The 24,592-nt window shown below is 60.2% G+C and overlaps 1 protein-coding gene and 1 pseudogene across 1 annotated transcript in view; both read right to left on the bottom strand.

Moving 5' to 3' along the window:
* Window positions 1-2,750: 2,750 nt before the first annotated feature.
* The window catches only part of SLC45A4 (solute carrier family 45 member 4), a 71,320-nt gene continuing 49,478 nt past the window's right edge, over window positions 2,751-24,592 (bottom strand). The window contains exons 3-8 of the mRNA XM_045078197.1: window positions 11,727-11,915; window positions 9,771-9,950; window positions 8,234-9,267; window positions 7,804-7,903; window positions 6,472-6,683; window positions 2,751-4,580 (exon numbers count right to left, since the gene is read on the bottom strand). Coding sequence (XP_044934132.1) covers window positions 4,221-4,580; window positions 6,472-6,683; window positions 7,804-7,903; window positions 8,234-9,267; window positions 9,771-9,950; window positions 11,727-11,915 — 2,075 coding nt within the window. The 3' untranslated portion in view covers window positions 2,751-4,220. The remainder of the gene's footprint in view (window positions 4,581-6,471; window positions 6,684-7,803; window positions 7,904-8,233; window positions 9,268-9,770; window positions 9,951-11,726; window positions 11,916-24,592) is intronic.
* LOC123391500 lies at window positions 14,556-14,678 on the bottom strand (annotated as a pseudogene).

The raw sequence follows: 24,592 nt of genomic DNA on the forward strand, positions 1-24,592 counted from the left end.
CTCCCCCCACCAGACCCACCAGGACTCAGGATGGGGGAGGGGCCTGGGTCCCCAGCCCAGCCCCAGGAAGGCACAGGGAGGGGCTGCGGGGAAGTGATTCAGACACACCCACGTGGTCACCTGGTAGGGAAAGGTTTATTAAGATTTAACCACAAAGTTACAGCAAAACAGACCCCGGGAGGCCCTGGGGGGAGACCGAGCGTTCCAGACAGAACCGTGTGCAAGACAGAACCTGGACACGCAAGTTCGGGGCACCCAGAAGGAAACGACACGGCCGACGCTTGGCACACAGACACACCGACATCCGGCCCCTTCTTAGCACCCAATATAAAAATCTAATATGTGGTATTATTCTTCTTTATAAGCGCTTTTCCTCATAAGACACTGTGTGTCTAACACACACTTACATTGTTGCTGAAACCAGCAAGAGTTGTCACACTACCCAACTTAATAAGTTGATAAAAAAAAAAGTCCTGTGGCAAGTTCACAACAGAACTAAGTAGCGTCGTTGCGAGACGCCTGGGGACTTCGTCCTGTAACAAGAGGCCTCCCCACGGGTCCACCGTCTGGGTCCACAGCATTGGAGCCGCGCCCTGCCCCCAGCCACCGCCCTCTCAAGACTGGGGGGGGGGAGGTAGGGCCGGGACGGTGGCGGCCGGCTTCCTGTGAGGGGAGCAGTGAGGCTGGGCTCCCAGATGTGAGGCATGTTCAGGGCCGGGGTGCATCGACCCCACTCCCAGAAGGGGCTGGGCCGAGTCCACCGCCAGCCGCATGCCCACTCCGGGAGCTCGGGAAGCAGGCCGGCGGCCCCCCAGCCCCAGAAACAGGAAGATGGATGCCTGCGGATGCAACATGGGGAAGACCGGCCTGTCCCCAGCATGAGCCACCCGCGAGGCCCGGCCACTGGCGCCCCACCCTCCCCAGGGTGACAGGAGCCGGACAGCTGGCCGAAAGGAACGTTCGGCTACGCCTGTTTGAGGTGGTGTCTGGTGGGAGCTGGTGTGTCACGAACTCGGGCAGTGACAGGTGTCCCCACCCCTAGCTGCGGCGACCCCCACAGACACGGGACAGAAGGCGTCGGACGCGCTACATTAGTGCCACGAGGCTGGGCCGCCGAGGGGGGGAGCGGGGCTCACAGGCCCGGCTCATGTCCTGCTTCCTGCAGCCCCACAGACAGGTGGGCCTTTGGGGCGGGGGCTCAGAGAACCCCATGCCCCCCACACTGACACCTGCAAGAACACACCTGAGCACCTCTGAGCGGGGCCTGGAGCTCTCGGGGGACTCCAGGGCGGGGACAGACGCTGCGGGCCCTTAGCCACCCGAAGGTCACAACAGCGTCACACAGAACAGGGAAGCAGGCGCAGGGGGCGTGCTGCCCGGCCTGACGCGGAGCCTCCCCGCCCACACACAGGCTCCAGCACGGGCCAGGCTTTGGCTGCACGGGTTTGGGTCATCTGAGACAGGGAACGAAAGAGCAAGTCAGCCACGTTACCCTGTTTTGGTAATCAGCCCATTTCCAGGACACAGCAACCAACTGAACAGAACCCCTCCAGGCCACACTCCCAGCCCACGGACCTGTGCCCATGAGCCCCAGGGCCACCTGTCCTGCGCACCGACACCTGCAGGCCTGCCGCAGAACCCTCGGGCATGGGCTGAAGATGGCCCGCTCCGGGACACTCTCCTGCTGGGTCCCCACCAGGTCCGCCCTGGCTACTGCATTAGAAATCACACCCCGCAACCCCCAACCCTGAGCCACAGAGCACAACTGTGTGCAAACGGCCAGCTCCTCCTCACGGCTCTTAAGACACTGGAGGCTCTCGAGTCAGTGCAACCCTGAAATCATCTCCCTGCGTGGGTGGGCCGAGCGCCCCTCTGTGCTCCCGCCGGGAGCAAGGGCCCAGGAAGGCAGCTATGGAGAGGGACTCCGATCCAGACCACGAGGAACCTCCCTCTCCTCACAGGTCTGCACCCTGACCAGACCCAGGAGTGAGGAAGAACCGTCAGGAACATCCATGTTCGACTAGACTCTGCTGAGGCAGCCCTGCCCAGGGCCGGCTTCCGCTTCCAACACAGCGTCCCCCGGGGCCCTTGTTGTTCCAGAGCATGGTGGGGGAAGGCTGGGATGTCATGGGTTAACAGGTTTTGTGGGTGGCAGCCTAGTGCCTGACACCAAGACCTGGCCAGGCCCCAGGCGCATGGCCCATGCAGCCATGGGCTCCCACGTCTGGGAGCCCCACCCCCCGCCCCACAGCGGTCCTCCTGACCCAAGACACGCGCTTGCTTCGCTGCACACCTGGATTCGGGACTTTTCCAGCCCCCACCCCCGACCCTGGATCAGCTGCTCTCCTGCCACTGGCTTTCCTGGCTGTCGGGAGCAGGCCGGCGACTCAGACCCTGCGATCAGGAGGACCCACGGCGGGAGAAGCCGGGGCCGGAAAGCCACCAGGGGGATGATGGGCTGAGCTGGAGATAGGACCTGTCCTGGGGGCCCACCCAGCTGGAGCAGGAGACTGGGGCTTCGCACCAGGCCGGGCGGACTCTCCCTGCCCCGGCTCCGCAACCGCGAGGCCAGCCTCCCGCATGAACACGCACAGAACGCTCACTACCCCGCGCCGGCTCTGGGAGGTCGGCTCTCCGAGGTGAGCTCCTGGGCAGAAGGGGAGCGACGCGGACCGAAAACGCCACCAGCGGCTGCGAGATGCGACGTGACCAGAGGCGGGCCAGGCACACGAAACAGCCAGTCCTTGGAATACACAGAAAATTCAAGTAATTTATTTAAAAACTGCTTAGTCTCCTCTTGAAATATATATATATATATACGTGTATATATCTGCTCTAGAATGATACTGCGGCATGATTGTTCATGCATCTGAAAGTTCTTCATTTAAAAAAAAAAAAGAACTTGAGGCAGCGAAGTATGACCATCGTCTGTGTCCAGGTGACATCAGGAAGCTCAGACCGATCGTTCCAAGTGAGAAAAGCAGACACTGCTCAGTCGTGAGAGAATGGTCTGGAAAGCATTCCCCAGCAGCTGCGGCGTCTATCGACCGCGTGCCTTCCCCCAAGTCTGCGTTTGGCTGAGATGCTCAGAACGGAGACCGCACCAGGTCCTGCGGGGGAGGGGACCATCCTCAGGTCCCAGACACTCGCATCACTTCGCCACTGCCCCGACTCCGGCGTGGGCCCAGCAGGCCCGAGAGGTCAGAAGAGGTCAGAAGAGGCCGGGGCCGCGTCCCACGCACCCGAGGTAGGCCTGGCGGCAGGTCCCAGGGGCCGAGGCCGCACCTGGAGCTCTGCCCTCATGATTTCCCCAACAAATGGTTTAAACACGAGTCAAAGTGCAACGAAAGAGTCCATCTCCTCTCTGGGGAGCTCCGGACAAAGATGATGAGGTCGGGGGTCCAGGCACAGACATGGGTGTGCACCTGCAGGGGGCCTGTCTGCTCCCTGGGATGCTGCTGGAGGCAGGTGCCCGTCCCAGCCCGCTGTCCCCGCAGGCCACCCCCAGTGGACCCTGTCCCGCCCCCCAGGTGCCCTGGGGCCCTCCCGGCAGCACAGGTTCAGGATGGGGGTGCGGCTGCCACTACCCACTGCCCAGAGGCGGGCCTGCCCCCGGTGCCATCAGAATCTCTGAGGAAAAGAAAACATGGTTTCCTTAAGAAAACCAGTTTTGAGAGAAAAAAAACATTTTTTTTTCTAAAATAATGATAAAAATACTCTCCAATAATGGCAGCACCAACAGAACGTGAGATCTGACACCTGCAGGCCCCCCAGAGGGCGCAGAGAGGCCCAGGGACTGGCCACACGGCTGCTCTCTTTAATCCGCAGACCGCAGGCGGCGAGCCACAGCACGGACTTGTGGTTTTCAATTATGACCTTGGAAATGAAAATCTTATTTTTCTCTGGATTGCCTGTGTCTAGTGTAAATCTGCCTTACGATTTAAAAACATGCAGAATAATATACCTGCAAAATTAAACAGTTGAAATCAGAAGCTCCTTTTCAATTAAAAAAAAAAATTTCAAATGATTTTTTTAATCGTGGAAAAAGTAATCAGTGTGGTGTTTCTGCCCAGAGGCCCAGGCCTACCCTAGAGCTACCGCACCCCCACCCGTGTAGTGAAGGAACTCTGCTTTGTGCCATCACCAGAGCCACAGTGACCAACCCGCCCGCCATCCCCAACCCACCCCACCCCAGGAATGTGCGCGCACAGGGGCGAGGCTCAGACCATCGACTCCGTCTCCACCAGCCCCTGTAGGCCCTCCTTCCGGGACAGGGTCAAGACGGTGGGCTTCTGGCTGCTGTCCCCGCCGTCACCCGGTGGCCGATTAGACAGGCCCTCCTGCTCCTCCTTGGCCTCTTCCGACACCTCCGGGTAGATCACCAGGAACGTGGCCGTCAGGAAGCCCAGGAAAGAGCCCACGGAGGCCACCATGGGGATGACGCGCACGGTCCCCACAGCATCGACCACGCCCCCGAGGGCAGACGCCACCAGGATCTGGGAGATGTACACCTGGCAGGACAGGATGGCACAGTCTATGCCGAAGCCACGCTTGGAGTTCCCGGGGCTGTGGTGGACGTACTGCAAGAGAGAGAGCCGGCGAGTGAGGGCCGTGGCGGGGGTCGGCCCGTCAGTCAACACCGCCATGGTTTGTTTGAATGTGAGCTCAGAAGTCTGGAAACAGAACTTGCCTTCCGTTGGCTGCTTGGTGACCACTCAGCCTGTCTCCCCGACCCCGTCCCACTTCTATTCAACACTGTATTGGAGACTCTGGCCATTGCAATAAGGCAAGGAAAATGGAAAACACGTTAAGGAGTGGAAAAGAAAACATAAATCTCATGGTACACGGGTGGTGGGACTGTGTGGGATGTCGGAAGTGTCTACGGCTGCACTCGAAGATTAACCGGAGAATGCAGCATCTTTGTGGCTGGAAAACCTCCGCACTATCAAGTTCGTAACTCTCCCCAAACTGATCTATACAATCAACGTACTTCCAATGTCAAAGCCCGGAAACTGCTCTCACACTCAGATGAAAAGTAAACCGTCAGGAACACCCAAGATGATCTCAAAAAGCAAAGATGAAGGACCCACGGCACCAGATTTCGGTCTTACTATGAAGCTACTTTAGAACAGAGCACTGGTCTGAGAACAGACCGGCCAGTGGAAGAGGACAGAGGAACCAGAAACGCCACCCCCCACAGACCGGCACCCAGCTCGGACAAGGTCCGCACCGCAGTGCGGGCAAGGACCAGGTGGCCCTCATGTGAGTGGCACTGGGTCACATAGCTACCCGGACGAGGGGAAATGAAGTCGTGCTCCTCTACCACACACACACACACACACACGCGCGCGCGCGACAAGGGTACCACCCAATGTCACCGCCAGCAGAGTGCAGCACAGACTGTGGCCGACAGTGAGACTGGGAGGGAAAGAGCCACGTTCTGCAACCACAGGAGGGAAGCACAGGCGTGAAGGCAAGGCAGACACTCTGGTCCCAAGAGGTTCAAACACTGGCAAGAAGGTGACACGGGGTCAGAGGTGAGGACAAGGACCAGCTTCCTGTTGTTGCCATGTCTGCATTACTCTTTCCAGTTTGTTGTCCAAAAACCCACTTACACTGTTCGCTTACAGTGTGTGTACTGTTCTGTAGTCGCGTGACACTCCAACGCAACAGCTTATTAGAAAACACGATGTGGTTACTTGGATTTTCATTAGTTTGGCATTTCATAGGTACCTAATCACTGCGGATTTACTTTGCTTCTCTAATCATGCAAGAGAAGATTAAACATAGTTTGGGTTTATTTTTTTCCTTTCTCCGTGTTTTCCTTTCCTTTTAGGGTCTGTGTCTGAGTTTGAGAAACACGGTCTACACCAGCACTGTGGCCACGGAGCACTTTGAGATGCGGCTGGTCCGAGTCAAGAGGGAGGCTCGGGGAGAATAATCAGAATTTTATATGGGATGTGCTGAAATCATGGTGTCTGGGACGTATGGCGACGAACAGCATTTGCTGTTACACTGACTGCACCTGTCTGCTCCCTCTCTAAACGCAGCTGCTCAAAGCACAGACGGACCCAGGGGGCTCACACCCTACTGAGCAGGTCAGTGCTGGCCAAGCTCCCCCGCTTTGGGGTCTGCGAGGGGACAGCAAGGGGCAGGCAGCCTCCCGGGTGCCCGACCAAATCCCTTAAGATGCACCAGAAGCCGCACTGTCAGGTAGGCCATGGAAGGAGCCGGTACCTCAGACCGACCCAACTGGGGGGCACTTCAGAACCGAAGATCTGGGGGGCCATTTGCACCCCAAATGTCCCCCCCCCGGCAGAAGGTACAGAGCTCTCTGCCTAGAGACGAGTGGAGAACGAGCAGGGGCTTTGGAGCCAGAGGAGCCTGATGATCTGACCTGAGCTACATTTTCGGCTGGTGACCTCGGGCCCCACCATTGCCCCCGACCCCAGCCCCCAGCTTTGGACGCACCTCCTTGATGTCGTGGTACTGCCCGAGCAGGGCGTAGGGGCAGTAGGAGATGCTCATGGAGACGATACCCATGGTGCTGATCATGACCATGGCCACATAGACGTTGGCGAATAGGGCCATCACGGCCGTGCCGATGGAGAAGCCCAGCGTCCCCAGCACGTAGATGACCCTGATGCTCAGATCGTAGTTGTCCAGATACTTCTGTAGCAGCGCTGCAGAGAGAGTACGGCCATGGGACAGTGACCCACAGAGTACGGCCACAAGACAGGGACCCACAGGGTGAGCTGCGTGCCCACCCCACTTTAGTCGGCCACCTCCCGCTGCTGCTGCTATCCGGAGCCCTCCCCCACCCCGCCCCGCCGCCCCACGGAGTCCCACCTGCCCCCATCACGCGTGCGAGCCCATGGTACCCCGCTCAACTCCCCGGGGCTCTGGCACCTCAGGCGTCAGCCCTCCTAGGTTGGGTCCCAGAGTCCAGAGCCTGGTCCCACCCAGTAGCTCCCTGGGGCCTCCTCGCCCTGCAGGCCAGCCTGGCCCAGACCCTTCCCACGGGGAACAGCCCGACACCCAGTCTTGACTTAAGATCTCAAATTGTGGCTGGTTTCCCCGGAGTGTAAACCCCTGAGTCTAGAGGGACAGACTCCTGCTTGCCCCTTCTGGCCCAGCGGCTTAATGTCACCTCCTCCAGGAAGCCTCTCTGAGGCTTCACAGACAATGCTGTGTGACCTTCAGGCCGGCTTCCTGCTGCTCCATTGACCTTGGCCACCCTCAAGTCCAGACCAGGCTGAAATAACGCCAACCTCCCCCTCTAGGTACACGTAGAGAACAGGAAGGACCCAGAGCAGACTTGCTCAGGGGACCCTGGACCCCGCTGTGCCCCATTCCTGGAAGGTGGGCCTAGGCATGCTGTTCCCAAGACTGAGGCCTGTCACCCCGACCCCCCTCTCCTCAAGGATGAAACCACACCTGCAGGGAAAGGCCTCTCCTCCAGGAGGTCTGCAGACCCCACCTCCCCCTGTACTCCTGGCTAAGCACAAAAGACCCCTCTCCCAGCCCGCGGGCCCGGTTCCTGCTGTCCCCCATCCCCCCAAGCCCGTCCCTTGCCAGAGCCCCTCTCTGAGGAGCCCCCAGGGAAGGAACCAGCACAGAGGACAGCCTGCACGTGGTCTGAGGATGCCCAAATCCAGACACACGAGCTTCCATGCTTCTGGCCCTGAGCCACAGCCCTGTTCCAAGTCAGGCCCATTTTCCAGGCAGGACGACCTGGGCCCTGTTTCCCACCACTGAGCACCCCCGAGAGTGCAGCTGCTCCCCGCCTGGAGGTCGGCCTACCTGAGCAGATCGCACCGGTGGCCGCGTAAATCACCAGGCCCCAGCAGCCCATCTTCATGCCCGCGTTGTAGGCCTGCCAGGCGGTTGAGTTGGAGGGAGCCTGTTCCAGAAAAGAGACTGGGGCTCAAGGCGGGGCAGGGATCATGTGCCACAGCCTTTGGGCAAAGGAGGGGACTTTCCATCTCAAGTGCAGGTGGGCTGTTTATGAGCCGCGGTGAACGCTGCCCCGAAAGGAGACGCAGTCCCGGTACAGGCCAGGCTCCGCACAGGTGGTTCCAGCCCCTCCCAGCCGCACCTGGCACCAGAGCCCGGGTGGAGGCCACCAGGCCCAACATGAGGTCGCGCATCCCCAGGCGACAGCCAGCCGCCGGGCCGGGGCACAGAGGCCGATGCCCGCCAGTCCCCGGGGCGGGCACATCCCGGCCCTCACCTTGGGGTCCCCGTCGAAGATGACCTGACCCATGAAGTCGGTGTAGAAGACGGCCTCGGCGATGACGGAGAACCAGGTGAGCAGGTGGCAGAGGCACAGACGCGCCAGCTCCCTGGGCATCTTCAGCATGGACAGCCACAGCAGCCGCACAGTGGTCTCGCCCTCCCCCTCCTCACTCTCCGTGTCCCCGCTGGAGGCCGTGGCCCCGCTCTGGTTGCGGTGCCGGCAGCGCTGGCGCTTCTGCAGGTCATACAGGTCGCTCATGCTGCGCGACGGCTTGATGAGGACCACGGCGTTGGCCCGCCGGTAGCGGTAGCGGTGGGAGCTGATCTTGCCGTAGTAGGAGAAGGTGCTGGAGGCCTGGCGGCGGAACATGTGCCTGCGGCGCCTCATGGAGCCGGACGCAGCGGCAACGGGCCTCACGTCCACCCTGGTGTAGCCCACGGGGCCGTCCGTCGGCGGGGAGCCGCTGCCGTTGGGGACTTTGGCTTCGGGCGCGTGATTCTCGAGCAGCGCGTCGCCCTCCTTCGCGGATTCCCTGAGCAGTGAGGCCAGGCAGGACGGCCTGGCACGGGCGAGCTCCTGGCTGGTGCTGTGGGGGGTGCCGGGGCACGAGCCATCGTGGAAGATGGAGGGCTCGATGTCGGGCAGGAAGGGCAGCTCAGGCTCCAGGTCGAGCGCGGCGTCGGGCACGTGCAGCACCGAGTCGCTCTTGCTCCGCACCATGCCCGCGCCCAGGTAGTCCAGCGCGAGCTCGTGCTCCGACCGCACCTCCTCGGGGAACAGCCCCACGCCGCCGTCCAGCGCGCTCCCGCGGGCGGCGGGGGCCAGCGCGTCAGCCGCCTCCCCGGCCCGCTCTTGCTGGGGGCTATACTGCTCCTCGTCGATGCTGAACAGGTGCAGGGCCACCGACACCACGAAGATGATGGCCGCGAAGAAGAAGAGCACTTGGTTCTGAGTCCGGAACCAGGTGCCCAGGAAGGTCTGGGTCCAGTCCAGCCCGCCCAGCACATAGCCGATGGCCCCGCCGAGGCCTGAACGGGTAGGAGAGACAGAGGGGCCGTGAGCGGTGTCGGGCACCTCGACACTCCCTCCCAGACGGGGAGAACCCAAGACAGAGCCCGAAGGGCCTTTACCCTTCACCACGGACCAGGCCTGGCATTCGTAGCTCTGGCCGAGTCAGGACAACTTTGGGGATGGAAAGTGAAAAAGTGGTGGGAAAAACACAGTGAGAAACTCCAGCTGACCCTAGGTTTGGAGCTCTGACTTCACAGAGACCCGTCCAAGGCATCGGGAGCAGCTATCTGCCAGGATAGGAAACGGAGGCTTGCCCGTGACTCTGGGCAGCGCGGACCGTCATCCCTCAAGCTCAGGAAGCTGCCGCTCCCAGCAGATGAGAACGGCGCCTGAGCGCAGGGAGTGGTCAGCGGGGGCTGCTCCCCGCCCGAGGTGGGGAAGAGAGCCATGGGAACAGCCTCCCGCATGCTGCGGGTCCTGCCACGCGCCGGGTGGGGCGGGGGCAGGGCTGCGCTCTCACCGGCAGAGAAGGCGTGGATGTTAAGGGCCATGTCCTGCTCCTCGCTGTCCACCACGTCCAGCAGGTAGGCCCGGATGGGGCCCTCGGTCGCGTCGGCACTGAAGTCCAGGACGACCACCCCCAGCACGGTGAGGACGATGCCGATGGGCTGGCGGCTGGGGACATCGCCGAGGGACAGACCTGCCCAACACACGGGGCAGTCAGATCACCGCTCCTGAGAGCAGACCGCCCCCTGCAAGGGGAGGTGGGGACATGCTCGCCAACGCCAGAAAGGCGCGTGCTCCTTGGCGCAGAAGGTCAGAATGGACGGTGGGCCTTGTGTTTTCCACTTCTGTTCTTACACGCATGGTTATTGTTCCTCCCCAGTCACGCTAGCTGCTTGGTGAACCTCAACGCTTACTTACTTTGACGCTGTGTGACTAAAACAGGATCCTTCCTCCCTATCACTGGGAAAGGAGGGGCACACTGGGAGCACCAAGGGAACATCCAGGAGAAAACATGACGTGTGACTCTGCGCTCACACACATATGCACACGCACCACCTTGGGGTTCGATCAGCCCTGGGGCCTGGGTCGGCAGGGGCACTCCTAGGGCGCTCCCTGAACACGTGATGGGCCTCCCTGGTCCGTCCACTGCGGTTCCACATCTTCCAATGGAAGACTTTGAAAGCTGTCCTCCTGATGCTACCCAGCGAGCATGTTTCTTTTCCAAAAAGAATTAACCTTTCAAGGCTAACACTCACGTTTTGTACGTCAGACTGTACCCAAGACACCCAACCAGAAACACAGGCCAGCTGTGCGGAGGGCCACAGTCAGACCCCAGGTGACAGCCCACCCAGGACCACAGGAAGGACTCGTGACCTCCCCTGGGGTCGTCAGGCGCCTTCTCAGAGCGCCAGAAAGGGGCCGCTCTGTGGCGTGATGGGAACGGCCCTACGTCCAGCACAATGCCTCCCACAGCAGGCTGTAAGCACCCAGAGGAAGCGGCGGTCACAAGCCACCTCTCACTGGCCTTGGGGAGTACACCCCTGTGAGCCCAGAGACCGAACCGGTCCCCCAATGGCTGAGCTAGAGCTGGGTCCTGAGACTGGCGGGAATCCTGTGCCTGTAGATGCGGGGGGTGGCGTACGAAACCCGGGGCCCGGAGCAGGTTAGCTGCAGCACAGGAAGCGCAGGGGAGAGGCCAGGAGAGGCGTGAGCACAGGGAGACACAGGGTGCCACAGCCGGCCCACGTGCAGGCACAGCCTCGGAGAATACCACAGCTGTCTCTCCGGGGCAGAGTGCTGCGAAGGGACATCAGCTCCATAGGGTGACGGGGACAGGCCGAGAGCCAGCAGCCCCGAGCCCACAGGATCACGGAGAGTGCGCCCTGCCCCCGGACTTCCACCAGCCGGTCGCAGTGGCCTTCCCGGGCCCCAGCCTGGCCCCACAGAGGCCTCTGAGAGTCCGAGGGGCTCTGGGCCTCTCTGTGAGTGTCCAACGCACTTGATGTTGACCTAGGCCACGTGTGCACACGTCAGAACACAGATGAGGCCTTGATCTTAAAAAGCCGTTGCCAGAAAACAGGTTTTGTTTCTAATAGTTCTGATGAGCTCCCTCGGGGCAAACCCATTTTCCCACGTCGAGCTTCTCAACTTAAAAACAACACAACAAAGCACGAGCACACGAATAGAAAAAACGAGCACAGAACCGGGTCTGGATGCTGTCGATCCAACGTCTGAGAAAAGGAGAGAGAAGGGGGTTTCTGAAGCCGCGCTGCAAACAGGACGTGCTGTCGGCGCGCGGGGCAGACAAGCGGGTCACAACAGGAAGGGCTGCCCTGTGAACACGTCCCCACGGCGCTCCCATGTGGGGCCCGGCCTCAGCCCCGTCGGGAGCGCCCGGAAGCCCCACGCCTGCCCGCCGGGCGCCGCTGAGAGCACGGCCCCTCCCGCCGGGACGCGGGGGGACACTCACCGATGGCCGAGCCGTTGAGGAAGAGGGCCACGCCGAAGAGCACGCCGACACACAGGGCGAGGATGAAGGGCCGCCGGCGGCCCCAGCTCAGCGTGCAGCGGTCACTGGCGGAGCCGATGATGGGCGTGAAGATGAGGCCGAGGATGGGGCTCAGGAACCAGGTCAGGCTGTAGTACTGCTCCGGAAGGCCTGGAGCACAGGGGGCGGGCGGTCATGGGGTGGGCATGTGCATGCAGACACGCGTGCCCCTGGGTCCAGCGGAGACCCCGCAAGGTCCGAGCACCGGCTCCCAGCCTGGGACATCTGACATGCACCCGACGCCGACTGAGAAGCATGAGGTGGCCGGAGGCCAGCACCTGGGCCTCGGAGGTGTCTCCGGCAGCCGGGCACCCAGTGAGACAAGCGGCACTTGCTAGAGCCGGCAGACCTGGACCTGCCGCGTGCAGGGGGACCGAGCACCTGTGGCACTGACCACACTGACCAGGGCCCGCGTCTACAGCTGCTCAACGTGGCCTCACAGGCACCGGACCCAGAACGGGGGTAGCAGTGAGGAACACACACCCCCCACCCCCGTGCCATCCTGGGCTTCTTGGCCAGAATGATAAGAGTCTCACTGAGGGGCCGCATGTGCTCAAGGACCCCCGCTATGGGCTTCCAAGAGGGCGGGGAGCGGCCGCCAAGAGGGGAGGCATGGGTAGGTGTTCGGCTGGAGCCCAGGTGTTCCATCAGGCACCGGGAACTGCTCTGCTCTAACCTCCTAACCGTCCAGGGAGGGCGGTGTTATCACGCCCGTTGTCCAGCACCACAGCGTGAATGCAAATGTGACGCTCAGAGATTAGGTAACCTGCGCAGGGTCACACAGCGACAAGGTAAGACCACCCTCGCACAAAGCCCGTGCCCGTTGCCAGGGGAACGGCACACTCCACACACCTGAGCGCTACACAGTGGCCAGGGGTCCCAGCTGCAGCTGGGCATGGCCAGCCACACCCCACACATGCCAGCCACGGCAGGGCACACGCCGTGGGCTCCGTTTACATGAGGTCTGAGTGGCTGACAGAGCTTCCGCTGACAGAAGTCAGCGTGGTGGCAGCCCGCGGGAGGGGTGGGGGCTTTGGGGCTCGTGTGCTCTCTTCGTGATCTGGGTGGGGGTCACTAGTGACTGGCCACCCTGTTGCAGGCTGCCAGTGTCCTGCGTCCATGAGAAGTTGACTCAGACGACAGCGCTCCACACACCAGCGATCCCCGGCTAGCACTCTGCCCAGCCACAGGCCCTGGGAAATGGCTGAGCTGCGCCCCCAGGAGCCACACTCATCTGGCAGAGGGAAGCACCCCCTAAAACACTTCGGTACGCAGTGCACAGTTCAAGGCATCCGCTCTGACGTCTATACCACACGGAGCTCTAGGGAAAGTGGGGTGGGTTCCTACTGACATCTGTATGTCACCAGACATACAGATGTCTCAGTGAACGAGCAGCAGGCTGAGCGCGTGCCCTGGCCAGCTCTGGCTTCCCCCGCAGGCCTGGGGCCTCCGCCCTCCTCCTCAAAGGCAGGCAGAGGGGAGAGCAGGAGCCGCGCGGGCAGGGCTCATGCTGGCCCTGGGCAGGAGCCCGTGTGCGGCACCACGAGCCTCGGAAAGGGCCAGTCACGTGTGCGACACAGTCCCTGTCAAAGAATGGAAAGTGTTCCTGACCCGGGGTACATAGACTCTTACTTTCTTTGGGGCTTTTAATACGGCACAACTTTACCAATAAACACTGCTTGGCCGGCGGGAAGACCCTAACTGCCGAACCCGCTGATTCACCCACCCTCGGGCAGCCTGCGGACCCCTCTCCAGTCCAGCTCTCGGCTGTGGCCGGCGCTCTCCATCCCGGGACCGCTCTCACCCGCCAGGCCTGTCTCCACCCACCCTGTGACACCCACCCTGTATTGTCAGGTGTTCCCCCCAAGCCCATGCTCTCCAGTGAGAGGCCAAGTCTTCTCCAACGGCCGCGCCCCCCGCCCCCTCCTTGGCCACAAGCACACTCGTCCGCGGCTCCCGGCTCCCGCTTTGTGCGCGCTGTTGGACCAGTGTCGGGGACCAGCGCACATGGCCGGCGGGGACCTGTGGGGCCTGCCTAGGGGTGGGGCGGCGAAACTTTGAATTAGGGTCATCTTTGCCTTATGTAGCCCTGGGCCCTGTGTCAGGAGCACACACAGCCCCTGGCGCTGCGCAGGCTCCTCGCTTACGTGCCACGTTCCTGTCCACGCCCCCGCCTTGTCTCTCCACACCTCCTGTCCCCGCCTGCTTTCGGCCAAGTTAACTCTGTTTTAATTAAACACTTTGGCTTTTTAGCCTTCTCTTGCAAGGGTCTGCTCGGGAGAGCTCATCACACAGCACCCTCCATCCGGTGCAGAAACCGGCACGCGAGCTGGAGCCTCGGGGAGGCACTGTCCTCGCCCCCGAGGCTCCTCACGCACGCGTCGCGCACGTGTCCCATCTAGAGGGGGTCAGCCCCGTCTGTGCGACAGTCCTTGTTTAAACCGTCACGTTTAAGGGAATTAAAATGAAAACTCACTTTGTTTTTACCTCCCTCTGAACCATGCCCCCTTCCTTTCTGAAGACCCGAGTGTTCACACGGTAGCCGGTCCCTTCTGCCTCTGGGCTGTCTCGCTCCCTCAGCGTTTCTTCCAGCAATCTGCCAATGGCAAATCCGCTTGTCATTTTACCCCAAATCTCTTTCTCTTCTGGTCTGACAGGGTATTTCTGCTGGATAAAGAATCCTGGGTTAACTCCTCCTGCAGCCCCCTCCAGAGCAGTGAGGCGGTCACTCCCGTTACTGCCGAGAAGGCGGTGACATTTCACGTGACTAGAGAGAGAGGCCAATCATCTTCCTCTCCTCTGGGTGCTTTCAATTAGCAATAATCGCGCCTCGGATAAACCTCATTGGCTACGATACTGCCACTGCGCAAAGCTTTCTCTGGGTGCTTTCAAGATTTTCTCTTTCTTGTTGGCTTTTGGCAGTTTGACTACGATGAATCTAAGTGAAGTTTCCTTTCTCTCCTGCTTAGACGCCCCTGGCTCCATGAAGCTGAACCTGCCCGTCTTCCAGCGCACGCGGGAAACTTCCTGTGACCCCGACTTTCTCCTGCCCCTTTCTCTAGCTCCGCTCCTCTGGGACCCCCAGTCGCAAGAGCATGCGACCCGCGGACACTGCACCCCCACATCCCGTGGCCCTGTCCCTTCGGGTCTCCGTCTTTGTCCCCTCTGTTCTTCATCTCCGCCAACCAAGCCCTCGGTGTGCCGCGTCCCACGTCAACCCGGTCCCCCCGAATTCTCTCAGATATCACATTTTTCAGTCCCAGAATTTCCATTTGCTTCTTCAGCAGCATCTCTCCACTGAGCTCTCCTCCTTCCCTCTGGCACAGCCTTGAGCACACCTACAGACGCCTGACGACGGCCATGAGTCACCACCTCGGAGTGAGGGTCACGTTTTCAGCTTCCCGGTTTCTTCTGACACCACTAAGCTGTACCCTTCACACGGTGAATGACGTGTTGTAGAGATCCTACGTTCTGCTACATTCCTTTGAAGAGTGCTGCAGTTCTCATTGTAAACAAGTAACTTAGCTGGACTCCAAATCCTCGCCTGCAACAGGAGCCCGGAGAAATCGGTCCTGTTCTTTCTGCTTTTATCGGAGTTCCAGCACGCAGCGTGACAAGTAGCACCCTCTGGCCCCCATGATACAGTCGCCCAGCAACTGGAGACGGGCACGCACGCCCCACCGACCGGTCTCGAAGGTGGGGTGCACCGCACTCCTGGGCAGCAGCTCCAGTACCCAGTTCCACTGAGGCAACGGGCAGAGAGCAAGCTGCATGGAAGAGCTCCTTAGAGACGTGGGCTCCACTGGAGGGGCCGGGCTCCATCATTCCCAGAGCTGTGCCCAAGGCGGAGAGGCTCCGGGGCTGGTCACCGAGAACCGCGCGTGCATGATCCTGCCTAAATTCTGCAAACGCCCACACGCCTGTCTGAGGTGCGAGGCTCCACGCCAGACACGAGCCGCAGAAGACAGACTGCCGGGCACACACCGCCGCCTGGAAGCAGCCAACGGCTGCTGTGAGACGGGCCCTGACCCCGTCCCATCGCCTGCTAAGCCACGGCCCACCAGCACCCAGCTCATGTGAGGCCAGGACGGTGTCCTTAGGAGTCCTGGAGCCAGCAAGTGTGAGACACAGCACGGTCTTCCCCAGCACAGGCAACAGCACGGATGGGACTTGAGAAGCTGGCCGTCAAGGGGACCGGGAAGGAAGCCATTCCACTGAAGGGGCCCTCTGGAAACCAGGGTTTCCCGTCCCTCTGGGAGAGGGCTGCCAGCATGGGCAGCAGCCTGGCATGACCCTGGACGGCTCCCCGTGCCCTCTGGGTGCCCAGAGAATGTGCCGTGGTGGCTGCTGAGCCCAGAGGCATGCTCACCCTGTGGCTTGCTCTCCGGACCAAGACAGGTGGGTCAGGCCTCCCATCTTCTCTCTGGTCTCCAACTCATCAACCCTCGCCCCCAACCAAACAGCCAATCAGTACCCAGCGTGATCGCCTCGAGACATGCCTGGCTGCAGCACTTGGTGCCCAGGAGCCTCGCCAGTGTCTCTGGACTGGGACACTCGGGGCGGGAACGCTGGGCTGGATCCTGCCCCGTCACACATCCTCAGAGCAGACTCACCGGGCCCAGCAGCTCCCAGGCTTCCTGGCCCCGTCTGTCCCCTCCAACTGGGCACCCTAAGTGTGCACCCATTGAGCAAAGTGCCCCCAGAAGGGCCCCCAGAGCAGAGACTGAGGTAGGCGGGAGCGCGCAGGAGGGGCCGACAAGACCCGCAGCAGTGCCAGCCCAATGGTGATGTCCCCGGTCCTCCAGAAGGTGAAGCCCAGGCTCCCCCGCGGGAAGCCCCACGTGCCCCAGCCAGGCAGCCTCGGGGAGGGGGACGAGCTGCGGATGGCGGAAGGGACACGGGGCAGTGGCTTTCTTTGTCCAGCATATTGGCAAGAAGCATCAGCATTTCCCATCACGTCCCCCAGGCAGCCCCGGGGGTAAGCGAGCCTGGGCCCCCCGCTGCTGCGAGGCCGCCACTGGGACACCTCCAACAGTGCATTTCCCAGCCCGGCTCTCAACAAACAGCACGCCGCCCGTAGTAAATAATTTTTGTTTTCTCCCAGGCAGAAGGCGAACAACAATGGTGGGACCAGGAAGGCTCCCCGTTCACAGGAAATGCTCAGTGTGTCAGCATCGGCGGAGGGCCGTGTGAGGTCACGGGCAGCGGCCGCCACGCTGGTCACGCGCGGCAGCTCCCATTCAATGCCACCACGTCGTCTTTGATAAACTGGTACTTGGGGGGGAGGGCAGCCAGGGGACCGGGAAAGTGGCCTATAAATGTTTAACAAAAGATCTGAACCGGGAATGGGAACATACATTCTTTCCTTCGATAGACAAAGCCTTCCACATCAAGATAGGTCTGTATCCGCAGCAAGAATCCCATGATAACGCCGGACCCGTGAGAACCAGTGCTCCGTGGGAAATGCCCACCAGCCTCGCATGACCTCTGATGAACGGACGCCAACGAGCTGTGTGGGGGACCCTGGTGAGGGCCATGGGCATCCCAGAGACGGCCCGAGGGAGGAAAGGGCGCCCGGCACAGGGAGGGTCTACAACTGGGCAGAGAAGGGGCAGGCACTCCTCCATCTGCGTGGAATGTTCTAGAACCCCAGAGCCATGGGCAGGTAGGGAGTGGGGTGAAGCAACTGGCGTTTCCAGGGAAGGAGGAACAGGCCCCGCGTGTGTGCACACGTCCCTCCCAGAGGGCCAGGAGCCCACCGCCGCCGGGGCTGCTCTCAGCGGCGTCCCCAGCACCCAGGCCATGCTCCCTGTGTCATCCTTCATTACAGCCCTGAAGGAGGGCACTCAGACACCCAGAAGGTGCAGTCCCCAACCTGGGCGGGCCGTGGGGGGGTACAGGTCCTCACGGGGTCTGAGACAGAGGGCAAGGGGTCACTGTGGGTCGATGGTGAAGTCTAGCCCGAGAGGGTCCCAGCGGCTCCACGGGCCACGTCGGAACAAGCTATTCTGGACAGAGTCCTCCAGACTTCCTGGGCGGCACTGAATTCCGGGGGATCCTGAGGGTCTTTCTTCTGGCCGAACAAGCACCCCACAGCCCCTGCGCTGGCCCTGAGGCTGCGCTGCTTCCAGGAATAAGTGTGCATAGCACCCCCAGCCCTGTACTGGGAGCTCCCTGTGCGTTGGTGCTAGGGGTGCCAGTCCTATCTTAAAGGGGGAGGAGGGACGCCTGGGTGGCTCAGTGGGTTAAGCCGCTGCCTTCGGCTCAGGTCATGATCCCAGGGTCCTGGGATCGAGCCCCGCATCGGGCTCTCTGCTCGGCAGGGAGCCTGCTTCCTCCTCTTTCTCTGCCTGCCTCTCTGCCTGCTTGTCATCTCTGTCAAATAAATAAATAAATAAATCTTTAAAAAAATAAAAATAAATAAATAAATAAATAAAAATAAAGGGGGAGGAGACCCAGCACCCCGGCTGGATGCACTTGGCGGGTCACCGAGCCTCTGGGAAGCCAGCGGCGTGAACCTGCCGCCGCCCGGGCGCCCAGCAGCTAGGCAGGCAAAGCACCCCAGCGCACGGCCCGGCCACTCCCGCCAGCGGCGCGCCAGCTGCTCTCGCCCCAGCGGCTGGCACAAGCACCCACTTCGCAGCTCTGAAGTCTGCTGCCCAGAGCAAGCACCTTCACGACAGGACAGGAACTCACAAGGCCAGGCATAAGCTTTCAGAAGTTTCCAGAAGCTTCCCAAAACACATAAAATGCACGGCTTATCCTACAGAGTTCCGTGCGTAGGGGATATGGACACTAACACTTTCCTGACCTCCTGGCAGAAACCAGCAGAAGAACGGCGAGGTGGCGGCGATGCCTAGGCCACAGGTGGGTGACAAGGACTGGGCGCCATGGCAGTCCACTACCTGCGGAGCGCCGTGGCCATGACCGCAGAACAGGGAGGGCTGCCTGAGGCCGAGACGGGCGGGCGGCTGAGACAAGATGCTCCCCGCAGCTGGCTGTCTGAGGAACAAGCAGAAACTGCCGCTCAGAGGAGGCTGAGCTCCCCGAAGGCCAGTGAGAGCAGCCGGTGGCCGGCACAGGCCCGCACGTCGAGCTGGCAGGGGGCATGGCCCGGGGCCCTCTGCGGCCCTCTCTGCCTGTCCAGGCCCAGCCCCCTGGGCCCGGCTGGGCCCCGGCAGCATTGCTGCGGCCTCAGGCGGGCTGGGCGGGGTCTGAGCACAAGGCAACCTGCTTCGAAGGAAAAGACCAGAGGAAACTGCTGGCCCGGGCCCTTCGGCAGCACCGACACGTAGCAGGCGAGCCTGGGGCCAGAGTGGCAGGCAGGCTCTCGCATGGACACTCGCCTTTCACTCTCGCGGTTGGCGTCCCATGGCACCTGGCCTCCCCACCAGCGCCCGCTGTTCACCACCAAAGCCTCCCAGAAGCAGTCGGGGACACGCGGCGCTAGCTGAGCCCTGGGTCCCCAGCAGACCGACAGCTTACCTCTAGAGAACTCCCCTCCACGCGGCCATGACTAGGGCCTACAGTGACCGCCCGGACAAGTGGCCTCGTGACCCAGGAAAGCTGGCACTCCATGGCCCACTCACCACCCTGCGCTCGGCTCAGACACTTCCCCCATCAGCGAGGCTCCCTGCGGCTGTCCCAGCGGAGGCCGGGAACCAGCAGTCGGAAGAGCGTGCGCCCTCCTCTGAACACTGGTCTGTCCTGAGGACAGGGGGCTCGTGCTGCCTCACGTCCCTGCGAAGGGGTAGCACTTGGGCGCAGGGCCACAGGGGACCTCAGGCTCCGCATGAGCCCTGCAGAGGTGAGAGCCAGCGGGACACGGGTCCTCCCCTCTGCTCAGACACCGCTCCCCTCTTCGTGGGGGTGAACAAGTAGGGCACAGCAGATGCCTAGGACCCCTGCTGAAAACTCGCGAGTGTCATGGGGCACCTGGGGGCTCAGTCGCTGAAGCATCTGCCTTCGGCTCTGGTCATGGTGTCGGGGTCCAGGGACTGAGTCCCGCATGGGCCTCTCTGCTCAGCGGGAGGCCTGCTTCTCCCTCCCCTTCTCCCCCTCCCTAACTCATGCTCAAGCTCTCACACTCTCTCAAAATAAATAAAATCTTTTAAAAAATAAAGTAAAAATCCCGAGTGTTGAGTCACAATGGCGCAGAGAACAGCCCCTGAAACCCACAACACAGCCACGTCTACAGAGCCTACAAAATCGGCTGGGCTGTGGTTCAGTTCTGCTCTGGGGCCATCATCCAGCAAGGTGAGAGAATCCGGGAACCAAAGGCCTTCCGCTAGCCCTGCCAACGCTCCCCGGGGCCGTCTGCACGCAGTGTGGACCAACAGGCTACAGGCGGCGCAGGCCCTGGGGAGTTGGAGAAGTGTCCAGAGCTCAGGCCTCCCCAGGGGCTGGTGGGGCACAGCACAGAACCGCTGCTGGGTCCACACAATTCCCGCCCGGACAGGCAGCAATGCTCCTTAGTCATGTTTTTAGATGACGGCAAAATGTAAGCAGGTGTAAGTCTAAAAGGAACTTAAGACAATTTATTTGCACTGATGCAAGGTCAGACCTCCCCATCCCTGCCACCCAGCCCACCTCCTGCTGGCAGAACCCTCCAGGGCTCTGGCCACTTTTAGGAAACCAAGCCCGTTCACCCATCCGGGACTCTCCCCCTGTCCAGCCCCGACCACCTCCAACAGAAACTCTGGTTTCCAGGTCTCCCATTTTGCATTTTGAGACCCCCCCACCACCGCCAACCAGACTTGCAGATACAGTACTTCTAACGTGGATACTCCAGATTCTCAAAGTTCAACTGAAGTTTCTTGAAGTTACTCTCTTGTGCTCCCAAAAGCCTTCACCAGCGCTAAGATACACCAGTATCCACTCTTCACCTAAACGGAGGGCAGACAGACAGATGCTGTACCTAGACACACAGCCTACTGACATGCTGTTTACGTAAAATTATGGGTGTCCATGTTTTGTTAAGATATGAGTGGTTCTTTTTTTTACAACAAAATTACCATTATCTGGAAAGTATTTTGCTGGTGGACACATTCTATACCGATTGTTCTTTTTTTTTTTTAAAAGATTTTATTTATTTATTTGACAGAGAGAGATCACACATAGAGAGGCAGGCAGAGAGAGAGGGGGAAGCAGTCTCCCTGCTGAGGAGAGAGCCCGATGTGGGGCTCAATCCCAGGACCCTGAGATCATGACCTGAGCCGAAGGCAGCGGCTTAACCCACTGAACCACCCAGGTGCTCTATGCCGATTGTTCTTAAGAGAAAAGTTAAGAGAGCATTTGCTCTAAAGTTTACCATTTAAAAAACCTCTTTGATTTTATTTCTGATACAGGTTTAAGGAAAATACTATTTGCAGTGAGTCTTTTGCAACTGTGCCTTGACCATCGCACTTCTGGAGGGAGCCGGGAAGCCACCTGGCTGTGCTCACCTGTGGCGGTGGGGGTTGGGGGTCGGGACACCACACAGGTGCCACAGGTCACCCCAAACACACACTCAAGTGTCTGGGCTGCCTGGTATCTTATCATTGCAACACATATTTCTAATGTTTTGCTTACAATTTACTTAACTGACCTTTGGCTTTCATTGTACAGTTAAATGAGCTTTTCCTGCAGGAATTATGCACATCATTTTTTCTGTCTTCTTTAATCAAATTTGTGCACTTGCTTCATGTTTGGTCACCACAATTCTGAGGACTAATCTGCTAAGTCTGGAAACTGCTACAAGACACTGCTTACTATTAACACCTAAAAACCTGTTCCTTTACCAATGCTCATATGCTCAATATTGAAAAAAGGCACAACTGCCCCAGTTTCTCTGGAAATCACCTCCTTGGAGTGGCACGTAATGCCTCCTGTGATCAATCCCTGCCTACCAGACACCAGATCTCTGCTCACACCACTCTGTGGCGTGGCAAGCTCCTGCCCTTCTGCCTCTGGCCACGCCACACTCCCCCCCTACAACTCTCCCTGCGCAGCACAGCCTACAATGCGCTGACTCACCCTTGCTTCACTGACCTCAACTTACTCTTTGCAACAGGGAGGCCCAATGTCCCCTCCTCCACACAGCCTCCCGACTTCCCGTCCCCTTCCTGCACCCAGGTTGGTAGCCTTCTGCTTTGTTTGCTGTTCCCATGCCTGCCTCCAACAGCTGCCAACAGCGAGTACTCTAACTGTCCTTCCTAACCCTGCTTCTCCAGCCCATCAATCACAACCTTCCCCCAGGTCCTGGCAGAGCCCCCAGCACCGGGTCGCCCTCGAGGCCAGCCTGCTGGATAGATAACCTCCCCGCAGGCCTCCCCTGCTCAGCAGTCACTTGATCCCTGGACTCAGGGCTCCAGTGGTCCCCACTGCCTCCCACACCTCTGACCTCACCCAATTGTTCTGGTCACACGGCCCATCTGCATGTCGACTCTAGGCCTCGCCACCGCACCTGGCCCCATGCCCAGCACCGAGCAGGTAGGTGCTCAGTCAGGCCTCGACAGAAGAATAACAGGCTTCATAATTCCTTGGGAAAAAGGACTACAGCTGATGTTTCATTGTTTCTAAAATACAATGATCTGAAACACAAGGAAATCCAGACTTCCCAATCCAAACAAAACAGCCTAATGTGAATTTTTTTCAATTATTTTGGTCAAAATTCAGGAGATTTTGACGAACCCTCATCTTCACTGTGCCTCTCCCACTGGCCTGCTGCCTGTGGGTCACAGGGTCGGTGTGGGTGCTGGTGGGCAGAGGGCGGGCAGGAAGGGTCCCCTGACCGCAGCGGGCTGCCCGGGTGGGACTCCCAGGCTTGGACAGCACGCCTGCGGGCCCCGGAGTTCTGGCGGGATGAGGGCCGGCCGTCTGCCGACTCTAAGCCCCAGCCACGGGGCAGCCTTCGGGCTTCCTCAGTCTCGCGTCGGCAGGAAATCCCATGTTGAGCTGCATAGTCTGTGGGGTCCATCCTATTTTCTTCCACGTTCTGAAAACCACGGTCAAATACACGTAACGGAAAACTGGCCACTTCCATCATTTTTTGGTGTGCGGTTCAGGAGTATCACAGACATTCATGTGGCTGCACAGCTGTCGCCAAGGTCTACCCAGGGCATTCACCTTGCAAAACTGAGACCATCCCTGTGAAACAGACTCCCCATTCCCCCTCCCCAGCCCCCACCACTTTGGGTCTCCAGGAACCTGACTGTCTGGGTCCCTCAAACAGGGAGAACCCCACCACAGAATTGTCCTTCTGCATCTGGATATTTCCCTGAGACGCACATCTTCCAGGGCCAGTCCGATTTCGGCCACTTGCCATCCCCTCCCCCACTCAGTCCCTTGGGCCTGGAGGTCTGGCTCTGCAGCCCTTGATGCGGAAGGACGGCACCGAGCCCAGCACTCCCCGTACAAGGAAGCGTCAACCACAGAACGATCGTGCCCCGCGTCCAGCTGGAAGCAGTGTGAGTGCGCCTCCCTCAGCACCAGGCCTGAGGCTAGATGCACGTGCCAGCCCAATACCCAGGGGACCATTGGGACCAGGGCAGTTGTGCCCCTGCCCTTGGGGCCTGGCAGACAAGCAAGCAAAGATAAGCCAAGGGCAGAGCCAAGTGCCAGGAAGGACGGGTGGGTCCTGGGGGAAACCCACCCAAGAGAGCCTGCTGATAAACCTCCCCCAGGCTTGTGCGGCCTCAAGTTTCCACTGATCTGGGAAGAACAGTTAGAGAAGGAGCCTCAGCACCCTCCAGGGGAGGCAGCAGCGCCCGACCCAATGTTCGGCTGCTAGAGAAAAAACAGGGGAATACAGAATTAAATTCCAAAAACCCCAGGGCGCCTGGGTGGCTCATTGGGTTAAGCTTCTGCCTTCTGCTCAGATCATGATCTTAGGGTCCTGGGATCGAGCCCCGCATCAGGCTCTCTGCTCAGCGGGGAGCCTGCTTCCTCCTCTCTCTCTCTCTGCCTGCCTATTTGCCTACTTGTGATCTCTGTCTAATAAATAAATAAAATCTTTAAAAAAAAAATTCCAAAAACCCCAACATACTCTTGGCCAAGACAATGACCTCCCCGTGCAGGGGAGGTACCCACACTGCCAGGGCTTCCGGGCCACCGTGACAATGAGGGTCCTCGTGCTGCCGGAGGGGTGGGCCTCCCGTGCCTGGGTGCCGGAGGGCATCACCCCGGCATGGGTAGCAGGTGTGCAGTCACTTGTAAGTAGGGCGATCTGTCTCTTGCTCCTGGGCTCTAGGCCCCAGGGGACGGCTCACGGCTCGGCACTTGCCCATTTACCTGGCATTCAGGGACAAGGCCTCAGGCCTTCCCGGCTTCTGCAGGCTGACCTGGCCACCTGAAGCTTTGACATCTCCCTTCAGGGCGCCGCTTCCTTCCTGCCCCACCCGGGCCCATTCTGCCAAGCAGGGGAGCCACGCCCCAGCAGAAGCAAGAGGCGTCCGAAGGCCATGACTCGTCTCGTGGCCCTGGGCTCAACTGTCTGGGTCCCGAGGCTGAGCAGGGCCGTCGTGGATTTCTGCGGGGCCCCTGCCAGCGGGACAGCTATGCCTTGGGGAAGCTTCCTGTGCAGAGGAAGCTGGGGGTAGCCGGCTGCTGGGTCTGCTTTTGCAAAACAGGAAAACCAGCCAAGCGTGCTATGTGCAGCAGGCCCTGGGGCAGCAGCACCACCAGACAAATACAAGGCCTCCACCGGACCCTCTGGGCGGCATCAAGGTACACAAAGGGGACTCGCAGGAAGACTCTGAATGCATGTGAACTGCAGAAAGTACCCTGTTACCAGAAGCCGCTACGCCCCA

Source organism: Mustela putorius, unplaced genomic scaffold (genome assembly GCF_011764305.1).
Source record: "Mustela putorius furo isolate JIRA1106 unplaced genomic scaffold, ASM1176430v1.1 tig00000228_pilon_pilon_pilon, whole genome shotgun sequence".
Lineage (NCBI taxonomy): Eukaryota > Metazoa > Chordata > Mammalia > Carnivora > Mustelidae > Mustela > Mustela putorius.